At 40.1% G+C, this 12,101-nt stretch overlaps 1 protein-coding gene across 1 annotated transcript in view; it reads right to left on the bottom strand.

Moving 5' to 3' along the window:
* Positions 1-12,101, bottom strand: part of LOC306814893 (fibrillin-2-like) — a gene marked incomplete at both ends in the record, with an annotated part of 115,840 nt that overhangs the window by 42,231 nt on the left and 61,508 nt on the right. The window contains 6 exon segments of the mRNA XM_079331388.1: positions 200-328; positions 2,120-2,245; positions 4,945-5,172; positions 7,925-8,050; positions 8,221-8,271; positions 9,601-9,738. Coding sequence (XP_079187514.1) covers positions 200-328; positions 2,120-2,245; positions 4,945-5,172; positions 7,925-8,050; positions 8,221-8,271; positions 9,601-9,738 — 798 coding nt within the window.

Here is a 12,101-nt window from a genome sequence, read left to right as displayed (position 1 = left end):
GAATAGGTGTCTTATAAGGATATAAGCAATGAATATAAAGAACAAGCAAGACTATATACCTAATTCAGTTATCTGTCTCTATAAACTGACTGATGTGGACACAATAATGACACATCTGAAGTGTTCAGTGTGGCAGTTCAGAGAACAGCCAGGCTTTGCACAGTAAATGAAGGCTCCAGGGCATCCTGGCAAGACTTACCCATGCAGTTCTTCATCATCATAAATCCACTCTCATAGCCATCAAAGCACTCACACTCAAAGCTGCCAGGAGTGTTGATACAAGTGCCACTTCCACACAAGTCTGGGGAGATCCTGCACTCATCAATGTCTGTTTCACAGCAGTAGAGAGGTAGAAAAATCAAACTGGGTTTAAGGTTATTCTGCTCCTCACAGAAAAAAAAAATCACTATAAATTCAGTCTACAGAAACCATATACAGTATGCAAATCAACAGAGAAAAATTAATTACTTATAGAAACATCTGATTACCTGAAACAGTTCATGAAGGATTTGTAAGGCTGTGTCATCAGAGCTCTCAGGTCATAGTAACTATGTAACAAGTTTGCTTCTATGAAGTGTAATTTAAGTTTAGATTAAGGAAATAACTAAGTGTAAATATTCTGAGATATCATTCTTACAAAGGTATTAACTGACTCTGTGACTACAGTACCCTTGATTGTAATTTGATAATGATGAAGATATTTATCCAGTAATAAGCTTGCATATCCCCCTTCCATTAGGAATTAGCTCCTATCAAAGCTAGATTTACAGTTCACTGGTTGTCTTGTTAGTTAAATTTGAATGAAACCTGCAGGAGAAAACTATAGCAGAAAAGACAGAAGAGCTTTTTTTAAATCCCACTGGTAGTGAGTCAGAAATCTAAAGAGGAATTTTAATGTGGATTGATCCAGTGAAACAGGTCAGGGTTGCAGGAGAGGAGTTTGTGCCACTGTCCATGTGTCTGCTGGGTGATGACACCCAAACCTCACAGATGTGTGGAGGAGTCAGACCCACACAGTACATCTGAGATATTAATGAATATCTGGGCTCCTACAAGCTTTATAAAACAAATTCTAGCTGATTTAAAGCAAGCAAAAAAACTAATCTATTTAAGAAAACCTGTTTCTCTACAGCTGCTCAGTGGAATAATTTCATCACCACGGAACAGATGGAAAAAAAACTTTTGCAGGGAGTTTTCAAACCTGTTCTGGTTAGTCTGGAAATAAAGTTTTTTAAATGCATTCTTCATCAATGCAATCACTATAAAAACAAGGAAATCACCAGTTAGGGCAACACTAACATCCAGACCAACCTCAGTGAACATGCTTTACCACCCACACTTTGTAGTTATTACTCAGACACACTCATGGACGCCTGCATGTAACAAAACCTCCTTCATTTTCACACAGAGCCACCCACAATGCAGGCATCCAAGCTCTCACAGCCACAGAACTGACAAGCTTATCTTCAGATTTTTCAGACAGTAAAGAACAGAATCCTAAACTCGTAAATTAAACTCATATGTCTGTATCCTCCTGAGTTCATGTTGCACTGGTGTCAGAATTGCTGAGGTGCCCTTGTGTGTTCTCAGACATCAAATCTAAATGAAAATTAACTTGCAGTCTCTAAATTCATTTGGTAATACAATGACCAGTAAGTAGGAAACATAAATTAAAATAATCCCCCCATTAGAACATCAAACTTGCCTTTGCTGGTGATCTTTATTGATTTTAAGGTTGTATTGATACAGCATGTCCTGAGCATCTTAAACACGAATTCTAAAATGCTAAAAATGTTGGATTTATTAAATTACCAGTTTCTTAAAGGGAAACTTGAGATTGCTGACCATTCTGTCCAAAGATTAAGCTCTTAGAAACGGAAGCAAATTAATGGCATTAGGTTTTCAGACCATCAAGCTATGCCACAAGAGCAAGTTCCTTGAAAAAGCCCCAGGGATGTGGTGGAGTCCCCATCACTGGATGCTTCCAGGATGGACAGGGTGCTAGGTAATCTCATCTGGGCTCCCTGTAGCCACAACAGGTTGGAGGAGCTGGTCTTTTCAGCTCTTTTTTAACCAGGACTATTCCAGGAAAATGGTAGAACATGCAGGGCTTACTCACCTGTACAATTTCTTTCCTCCATATCTAAAGTGAATCCACTGTTACATCTGCACTTGAAACTTCCAATTGTGTTTCTACATTTACCATTCATACATATGCCAGGAAACACTTTACATTCATTGATATCTAGGAATAAAACAAAAAAAATTAACATTCATAACCACAAAGATATGTGGAATTGATGGGAATTTCCTGTTCCTTCTTACCAATTGCACTGAGCATAAAAGGCAGGGTTTGGGTGAGAGGGACATCCTTGGAGAATTGACTGGAGCTGAGATGTTTCCCTGCCTCATTCTTCATTTGCTACACAATCCACAAACCAGTCATTAAAAATTTGTGTTTGTCAGCAAAGCAATGCAGTGATGCTCTTGGAAGTGAAATTCTGATATGTGTATTGTACTTAAGTTTGCTTTGTAAGACAAATAATATTCCTGGCATTCCTGAGCCAGCTTGTGAAACTATTTCTTGGTTAACTGGTTATATTGAGACTGAGTTTTATCTGGAGCTCAGTTTTGAAAATGGTTTTTTCTCTTTGGTAGAATATCAAGTGAAATGTTTCAAGGTTCAAACGTTTCAAATGTTACCCTCAATTCTGGGTAACACAAACTGTTAAAGGATCTTGCACAGGACAAGGATTTTCCTACACTCTTGTGATTATTATTTGCTGAGGCAATGCCCTTTACTGAGAATCATCATCTATGAAGTAAATATCTACCTCCCATGCATTTCTGCAACTGGAACACAACAGTGGTCCAAATAAAAAAACAGAAACTGGAAGACAAACCTCAGAGGATCCCAGCCTAAACAAGATCTATGAAATATCATAAAAATGTTGATGAAGTTATTGTTGCTATTGTTGTTGTTATTTTCCTTATTTCTATAGTAAATCACCAACAAAAATCAAGAGTTTTGCCTGAGAGTAACAACTCCTAAAAATCAGAGCTTATTTATGGTGAAGCAGAGTCCAATCTGTTATAGTTTTCTCAAGCAACTCAAAATATTCCAAGACAAACGCTTCAGAATATATCTTTAAGAAAAGAAGACAACAACAACAAAAAAGAAATACTAACAAATTCCTATTCTGTTTTGTTGTTGCTCTACAGGAGATGAAGCTAGCAAAAACTGGAAAAAAATACTTTTATTTACTCCTTTATCACAGCAGATTCTTATTGTCACTGCCTCATGATCATAATGCAACAACACTCTCTTCTTTTAATCACTCACTGGTTTTGCACACCAGAGAAAGAACCCATCCTTCTTCGATCTCTCAGAGAGCCCTGGTCAAAATTTAGAGATATTTTATGCCTGTATCTAAAACAACTAACTTCACAGACCATCCGATGATCAGTTCACCTCCTGCAAAGCACTAAAAAAGATGTGCACATTTAGTGTTATTTCTGTAATTCAGAGCTCCTCTCCTTTCAGGAATTTCTTTCTTCTCCTTACCCAGTTCAGACTTTGCACCCTTTGCTTTCATGTTCCCATGAAAGCAGAGAATATCTTTATCCCATCTCTGAAGTACACTTGACATGCAGCCTCAAACTCAGAATTTCTTCAGGTTACCCTTTTGGATACACCCACAGCTCATCCTCAGAATTGATGCCTTAGGATTTAGCTTTTATGCTTTTCAGATCCTGTACTGCTTTAGTGTATGGCTCTAAAACACCATAGCCTGGCATCTACTGTTCTCCCATTTTATTCAGGAAAAACAATTCCTCTCTAGGCCTGAAACTCAAGGACAGTGGGGACTCACTGTCTCAGCTCCAGAAGTGTAAATAAAAGTGAGTTAGGGGAGGGAGCAAACTTGGAATAAATTACCTTATTTTTTAAAGCTGTAATTGGAGGATTAACCCCTGATATGTAAATGGAAGCTTTGGAAAAATGAACTTTTAATTGTGTAAAGAACTGTGACCGCTGTCCATCTTGGGCAAGGCCTCAGAGGCTCAAGGTGTACTTGTTGAAGGCCTTCAATAAACAAGTGCTTTTATTCTCTTAATTTTGTCTTATTCTCTTAATTTCCAGCTTCCGTTCTAGGTAGCCACCCCAAGGCATCAGTGCCATCAGCTCTTTCAAGCAAATGCCTTTATCCCAGTTCTCAAACTGGCAGCAAGAGGCCTCAAACCCTGGAATTCCCTCAGGACACGCCAAGGGAAGCACCCACCATTGTGATAATTGATAAATGATTCGTGTTAATCATAGAAGTTTTGGAGTTTGCATAAACCAGAATACTTAAAATAAAAAAAGAACATGGACCTAGATAAACGGAAATATATGATTAAACCCATTCTGATTAAATCCCCCTGTTATGAATATTGTGTATACCAGTTTGTAAGAGAAAAAAGAAAAAAAAACAAACCAAAAGGTTTTTCCATAGTCTGAAATTTTTTTCTGCAGAATCAGATTTCCTGCCTTTGTGTGATCAATCACAAACTATCTGCTACAGATCAGACTTCACACTTCTTCTGTTTTTTATCTACCAAGACCAGATAGTTCCATGACAATTGTGCGATGAGCTACAAAGTTTGGAAGTTTCTTCGACCACCCCTGTTACCTTGCAGAATTACTGCGACAAAACAATGACAATTATTGATGACTACAAGGAAAACTATGTACTATATACTATTAAAAAAAAGGAATACTATAAAAAGCAGCTGCAACCCAAGTTGGGTGGAAGCATGGAGTGGGAAGCACGTTCTCCCCAGCGCCGCTTGCTCCGCCTATATAAAACAAAGCAACCTGCATTTTGCTGAATATCGAGACTTCGCTTCTCCTTTACAACCCCATTAACGCTCGGGCCCGAAAAGGAAGCGAAGAGCAGCGCTCACCTTTGTGGAAGGGCCTGCCGGTGAGAAGGTCCCGCCGGTAGGAGAAGCCGGGCCCGCGGGGGCAGAGGGCGCGGTGCCGCTCGGAGCCGGGCGCGGGGCAGCGCCGGCAGCCCGGGCCCCAGCCCGCCCCCAGCCCGCAGCAGCACGAATCCATGCGGAGCCTGCCGGGCACGGGCTGCGCGCATTCCTCCTCCTCCCAGCGCAGGAAGCACTGCTCCGTGCGGATATCTGCGTCCCACAACAACAAACAGGCGTTTGCCCCTCTGCTCTCTGCTGAGGAGGTGCCTGCGCGGCAGGCCTCAGCTGGAGGTGATCTAAAAGATGAGTCCTGGGCACTGTGTGATTAACACCATCAGTGTTGTTTAGCTAAAAATAGATGATAAAGATGCTTATGCTAGCTCTGCATAACCTTTCATGCTCCTATGAAAGCAGAGAATATCTTTATCCCATCTCTGAAGTACACTTGACATGCAGCCTCAAACTCAGAATTTCTTCAGGTTACCCTCTTGGATGCACCCACAGCTCATCCTCAGAATTGATGCCTTAGGATTTAGCTTTTATACTTTTCAGATCCTGTACTGCTTTAGTGTATGGCTCTAAAACACCATAGCCTGGCATCTACTGTTCTCCCATTTTATTCAGGAAAAACAATTCCTCTCTAGGCCTGAAACTCAAGGACAGTGGGGACTCACTGTCTCAGCTCCACAAGTGTAAAAAAAAGTGAGTTAGGGGAGGGAGCAAACTTGGGTTAAATTACTTTATTTTTTAAAGCTGTAATTGGAGGATTAACCCCAATTATGATATGTAAATGGAAGCTTTGGAAAAATGAACTTTTAATTGTGTAAAGAACTGTGACCGCTGTCCATCTTGGGCAAGGCCTCAGAGGCCCAAGGTGTACCTGTTGAAGACCTTCAATAAACAGGTGCTTTTATTCTCTTAATTTTGTCTTATTCTCATCTACACAAAGATTTGCCATTTTAAGAAACTTTCCTAACTGCCATCAATGCCTTAGGATTTTACCTTGGATGTTTTTCATATATTTATATATTTCATACAGCCCTGCACTTGTATTTTATATAATCCTGCACTGAAGCATAGTTAGAATACATCATTAGTGTATAACTCCAAACTCCATATTCATTGCTGGCTGCTGCTTTCCCATTTTGGGCAGACACAGCAATTCATCTCTGGGCTGGGAATCAAGGACTCCTCACTGCCTCAGGCCCTGGAAGTGTAAATAAAAGTGACTTGGGGGAGCAAACTTGGGGTAAATTATCTCATTACCTGGAGCTGTAATTGGAAAATTAATTCCCAATATACAAATGGATCAAGCTTATCAAAGTGTGAAAACCTATGACCTGCTGTCAGTTTTTTGGGTGTAGCCCCTGGGGGGCTTTGTCTGCCCAAAATGTACCTGAAGGCCCTTCAATAAATATACCAAATTTTTATTCCTTCGATTTTGTCTGGCCTCTGCTTTTAGGTAGCCCTGGAAAAGGCATCAGTTTCTTCGTGAATAAAGGGCTGTTTGTAGGGTATTTTAGGGGAAACCCTTCAAGCTGAGGCCTAAGCCCTGGCCAAGCCATCAAATCCAGGAGTTTATGCACTAAAAAATATATAATCTGGGCACTTCGACTTGGTGATTTGGGCCTATAAAAGCTGGACTCACTTTGGAGGTGAATTTGGAGACCTCAGCTACGGGTGGACACACTGAGTAGGATTTTCCCAGTTGCTGGGAAGGGTTCTGCAGATCCTCGCTGTGAATGAGGCTCCACAGGCACTGAGGATCTGGATGATGGTATTTAGGCAATTGGTGATGTATCTTTCTCAGTCACTATCATTTCTCCCATAAAGTAACAATTAGGTGCACTCCCTTGTTTACTTTTGCTTGTTGCTAAAGCCAAGAGTGTAGTTTTACTGAATGTATTGTTTTATTTTTGTGTTGCCTTTGTATTCTTAGTAAAATAAGACCATTCTTTCCATGGTGTTTGTGTTTTTTAGATCTCCCCTGTCAACTGGCAGTAGACAAGCACACATTAACACTCAGTTCCTACTCAAGACTCTACATTTCTGCACAATGTTCAGCCATTTGAAGTTGCTAATGTTGCATTATAGTTAAATTTCTGTGTCCTTCTTGTGCCACATAAAGGTACAAGAATTTCTGTTGCTGTCTCCCAATATCAAGATACATCCTTACCCTCACATGACTTGTGTTTTTTAGGATTCTGTGTGTATTTGACAGGGCAGACACCTGTATGTCTTTACTGTACCAAGTGCTCTCACTTATAGAATGACTCTTTTATTTGATGGGACAGACACATGTATTTCTTTATTGCACCAGGTATTCTGACTTATTAAATGACCCTTTTGTGGCTTTTGTGGTTAAGAAAAAAATTCCTCCCTATACTTATATTACTGAATTAATTAATTCAATAGTGTATTGAATTCAGATTAAAAAAAAAAAAAAAAATGCTGACTGCTGTAGGCTTACTGTAATACCAATAGCAGGAGAACACAATAGGGTTTCCAGAAAAGTTAGTTATGGTTATGATACTCAAGAGTCCATCTCATTAGCAGCAAAGCAGGTCAACCAGAATACAAATCAACCAAGTGTGCAGGCAAAATCTTGTGTACCCAAATATCAGGAAAAAAAACACACACTGGCTTGTACAACGAAAAAAGAGACTGATTTACACCAGCATATTTGTGCTCACCGTCCATCACCCAGGCCAGTGATCAGGAGTCAGAGCAGGGACAGCACTTTAGCACAGCCTACTGACAGCACAGAGGGAAAAACAATCCTCAAAACAAACTCATTCCTCGAGGGAACTAACAGCTCCTTTCTGAAGTGGCACAGATATTTGGTATCTGAGCAACACATCATCTGGGATAATTCAGAAACAAACCACTTTCTTTCAAGCCCCTCGAAGAAGGGTTTTGGACAGCTGTGGGACACAGCTGCGGGCGTGGGGTGTGCTCTTACCTACACAGACTCGCCCGGTGCCGTCCAGGGTCAGCCCCTCGGGGCACTCGCAGTGGAAGGAGCCTCTGCTGTTGATGCACCGCCCGTTGGGACAAACCCCCGGGAAAACCTCGCACTCGTTGACGTCTGTGGGGACACAAAGGGCTCAGTTACCTGCTGGCTGCAAGGGGAGAGCCACAGCTCTGTGGAGAATTTTAAGTGACAGGAAGGAAACTACGCAATAAATCCCCTTTTATCACGTTTTCAAAGGGGGGTCGGGGAAAAGTGACGTCTTGAGTAAGAAGCCAAAACTTCACCTTCACAGGTAACACCCTTCACTCTGGCAAATCCTCTTGAGCAAGCTGTGTCTGGAATCAAGCCAAAAAAGACACTGTTACTGCTTTAAGTGAAAGGAAGGCAGGAGAAAAAAAATTTAAAACACATCTAGCTTCAGAATTCGCTAGTAATTTCACGGTGTAAGGTGGGGGCTGCTCTAGCCTCAATCAAGAAAAGCATTGACTCATGCATGCTGTTTAAACTAAGTGAATAGCTGAGGAAATTAAATCTTAGACCATTACTTTCTCATGAAATTGCCAGCATCTAATCAGATCAGTCTCTGCATTCACATGTAGCTAAAACGTAAAACTCCTTTAAGAGGCCTGAAGATTTAAAACTGTAGCATCATCAATTATCAGCAAATTTTTTTCCCCATCAAAGCTTAATAATGGATCTGAGCAATGAGATCACCTTAGGAGATGCATGTAAAATGAAGCATCATGTAATAATTTGAGATCTTACTGTAATTTAACTACGTGCAGAATAGGAAATTCAGGCCCCAAACATACCCAATCTGAAGTAATCATCTGTCTAGATTTGATTAGATTTTGATCAGTTTCACCAGTCTAACCTCACCATGCTGCTTCCTGAAGTCCAAAGGAATATCTTTGCTGCACTGCTGAGTGCAGAGTTAAGAGCTCTGCTGAATTCTGCTTGCACTCTGCTTGTTAGAGGGGATACATGTGTCCACAGTTACTGCTCCAATTAAAAATCAGAGGCTAAAACATCTTGACACCAGTTCAGCTGCCAGTGGCATTTTTCAAACCTTAAGGGGATCATTATTTTTGCCATAAACTAGAGTACAGTTTGCATTGCTGCTTCCAGCTTCCATAACTAGCCCTGAAATGCTGATTCCTGCAATCAATAATGGTACACAAGCTACATGTTTGTAAAGGGCTGGGAAAAAAGGTGTTAACAGCCCACAATATAAAAAGCAGTCCAGAATTTTACCAGATATTTCACTTTAGTGTTTTAGTTCTATTCTCCCTATCCCAGTCAATACCCAGTCCTTGTGGAGATGAAACATATTGTAGCCATTAAGAGGCCTATTCACATGCTATTTCCTGGCATGCTTCACAGTTATTAGAATGATCTCTGATGGTGGAGATTACAAGTCTAAGATAGATAAATTCTAAAGAAGACAACTTCTCATAGGTTTTTTGGGATGGGTGGGTCCATTTTGGTGGTTTTTGTTTGGTTTGGTTAGTTGGGATTTTTTGTTTTGTTTTTTAGGGGGTGGGGTTTGTTTTTTGTTTTTTGGTTTGTTGTTTGTTTGTTTGTTTTTAATATACAGAGATGATAAGGATCTACTAGTGATACTTATTCCCTTCTCCCAAAAGTTGGAGGCTATTGGAGCATACCCAGTTCACACCGTTCACATGGGCTGCCCCAGGCTGCTCCTAAGGTAGCACAACACTCAGATTTCAGCGTGGCACCATTGATGTTGACTTCACAGTGGCTGTCTCGGATATTGAGCCAACAAGTCCCCTTCAGGCTGTCTGCAGCAGAACAGAAAGCAAAAACAACACAGAACTGTCACAGCCAGAAGAGCTGGCAGGCCACATCCATGACACCAGCAGGCAGAGTACCAACCAAGGGAGCACAGGCTCTCTTTAAAAGAAAAAACTTCCATAAGAGTAATTTCATGCACATTTTAGTTTAGAGTTGGTGTAAAGGGCATTTTACCATCCAGGTCCCACAGCTTGCAGAGGTCTTCCAGATGTCTACTGCAGTGGATTTATTAATTTAATTCAGCAAGTCACTGATCCATCTAAAACATACAAAATCAGACATCCCATCCTGGGACTCCCTTTCCCAGGTTGAAGGCCTGAACCCTTTCTGAAATGCAGGTGTTCTTATCATTTTTGAAGGAAAGCCTTCAAGGTTGTAAGGAAATTTAAAAAATAATAAAATGTGGTGGGTAGGACTGTTCTATATTATCTTAGGGGTCTGGCTCTGCTGCTGCATTGGCTTCACTTTGAACAGCTGGTCAGATCTTGAATCAGGTAATTGGTTTTATCTTTACCTTTACACTTCTCTACCTTTACAAGGTTACTCTCAAATGCCACAACATTTCTTGAGACAGGCAACAACCTTGGTGATCAGACAGAAAAAGCAGCCTGTAAGGTCAGACCCAAACCAGGAGATCAGCCTGGGCAGGGCTTAAATGAAGGTGCATATTCAGAATTCAAGGCTAAGCAAGTGACCCAGAGAAATTTAGTTTGATGGATAATGAAAGGAGAATAGGATTTGGATTTAAAACTTACATGCACTGTATGTGCAAAAACTCAGTATCTCATGCTCAGGAACAATGTGCTAAAGACAGAATAATTCCAAACTTATTTTCTTCCAAACAAAAAGTCTTCAACTTTTCTACCAAGCTGTCATGTTAAAAAATATGTGGATCACAGGGAGCACAGCCTTTCTTTGGTTAAAGCAATGGGAAAAAACTTCACCCAATAATGTGAGTGAAATCAGGCCCAGAAGCTGGGCAGGGTATTTCATTAACAGTTAAGTGTAAAATAGTTGTATTGTTTAGGTTAACATTGGTCTCAAACATGTGGGACAGAGCTCCATATTTGAACAAGTGCATAAATAGAGAGCTCAACATTATTTCCTTTAACTTGCCAACTTTATAGGAGTGAAAACTCAAAACCAGTATCTCAAAAATTATTTAAATTCTACAAATAAGCAGGTGCTTCTGTTCACACTAGCTGCATCCACACTATCCTGTCAGTCTGCTGATCTTTTTCAGGCTATTCCTTTATTTTGCATTGTCTCTTTTGTCCAGACAAAAATCTTTGGTGAAACAGTTATTATCCAACATCAAAGCATTCCTTCTGTTGCTCTTATCTCTTGGATTCTGACTTGAAGAAGAATATATGCATACTACAGGCAGATGGCATCCTATTATTGTGCACTGGATGAACTCCACAAATCTTGACTAAGAATATGCCTAAAAAGTATGTGAAGTGTGTATTTCAAAAAGCACAAATGGCAGTATCCCTAAGCATGGGCAATTCCCAAAATAGCAATAAAAAACTTTTATACTTCAAGTATGCTTAAAAAACAATTCCTCTTTTTTTTTCTTTCCATGAGCATGGTCCTAATATTGCAAAAGCTGCCCATGGGCAAGCACAGTATGTCAATATCATTGCTGAAACATTATATTTTACCTGCAGAACTTTCTACCCTCGTTTGCTGAAGGTCTGAGCTTAAATCTGAGTGCAATTGCTGTGAATTTTATTCTGCCTGTAATTTGAGCAAGACATTTCTCTCTGCCCAGGAAAGCTCACAGACAGAGACAAATATCTCACATCTCTGCTGAATAATCTGGTACTGATTCTGGTTCTGACATGAGAGCAAATTTAAAGCAAAAAAAACCACAAACTTGTCAGAATCAGACATCACCTTACTTTGATCATTCCTATGCAGAACACAAAAAAATACTAAACCTCAATATTATTTTAATCCTTCATTTATGTTTAGGAATAAGGTATCTGTTGTTATAGCAGTGCTTTACAGAAGCAATCTAATTAAAAAAAAAAAAAGAGAGAGATATATTCAGTATACAAGTCTTTCTCTACAGGACTAATGGAGGAAAATCAACTTGATTTTAAATAGAATACATTTGATAAGAACATCTTTAAGTTTTTCCACACAGTAAGCTACCTGTATTCTCCAGGCCCTCACTCACTTTTCAATAACCCTTCCTGCCCTCCTCTCATTGCTTCCAGTGCAAATGAAATTTTGGCCAAGGTGGAAAAACTGGGCTGTAGCAGTAAAAATGTGTATGTCTTGCATAAACTCTCCTTCTGACCGTTCTGTCTTAACATATTCACACTTGCAGTGGGAAAACATG

Source organism: Erithacus rubecula (genome assembly GCF_903797595.1).
Source record: "Erithacus rubecula genome assembly, contig: SUPER_Z_unloc_3, whole genome shotgun sequence".
Classification (NCBI taxonomy): Eukaryota; Metazoa; Chordata; class Aves; order Passeriformes; family Muscicapidae; genus Erithacus; species Erithacus rubecula.
Note: the sequence above shows the minus strand (reverse complement) of the source record. Positions and strands in the feature narration are given on the sequence as shown.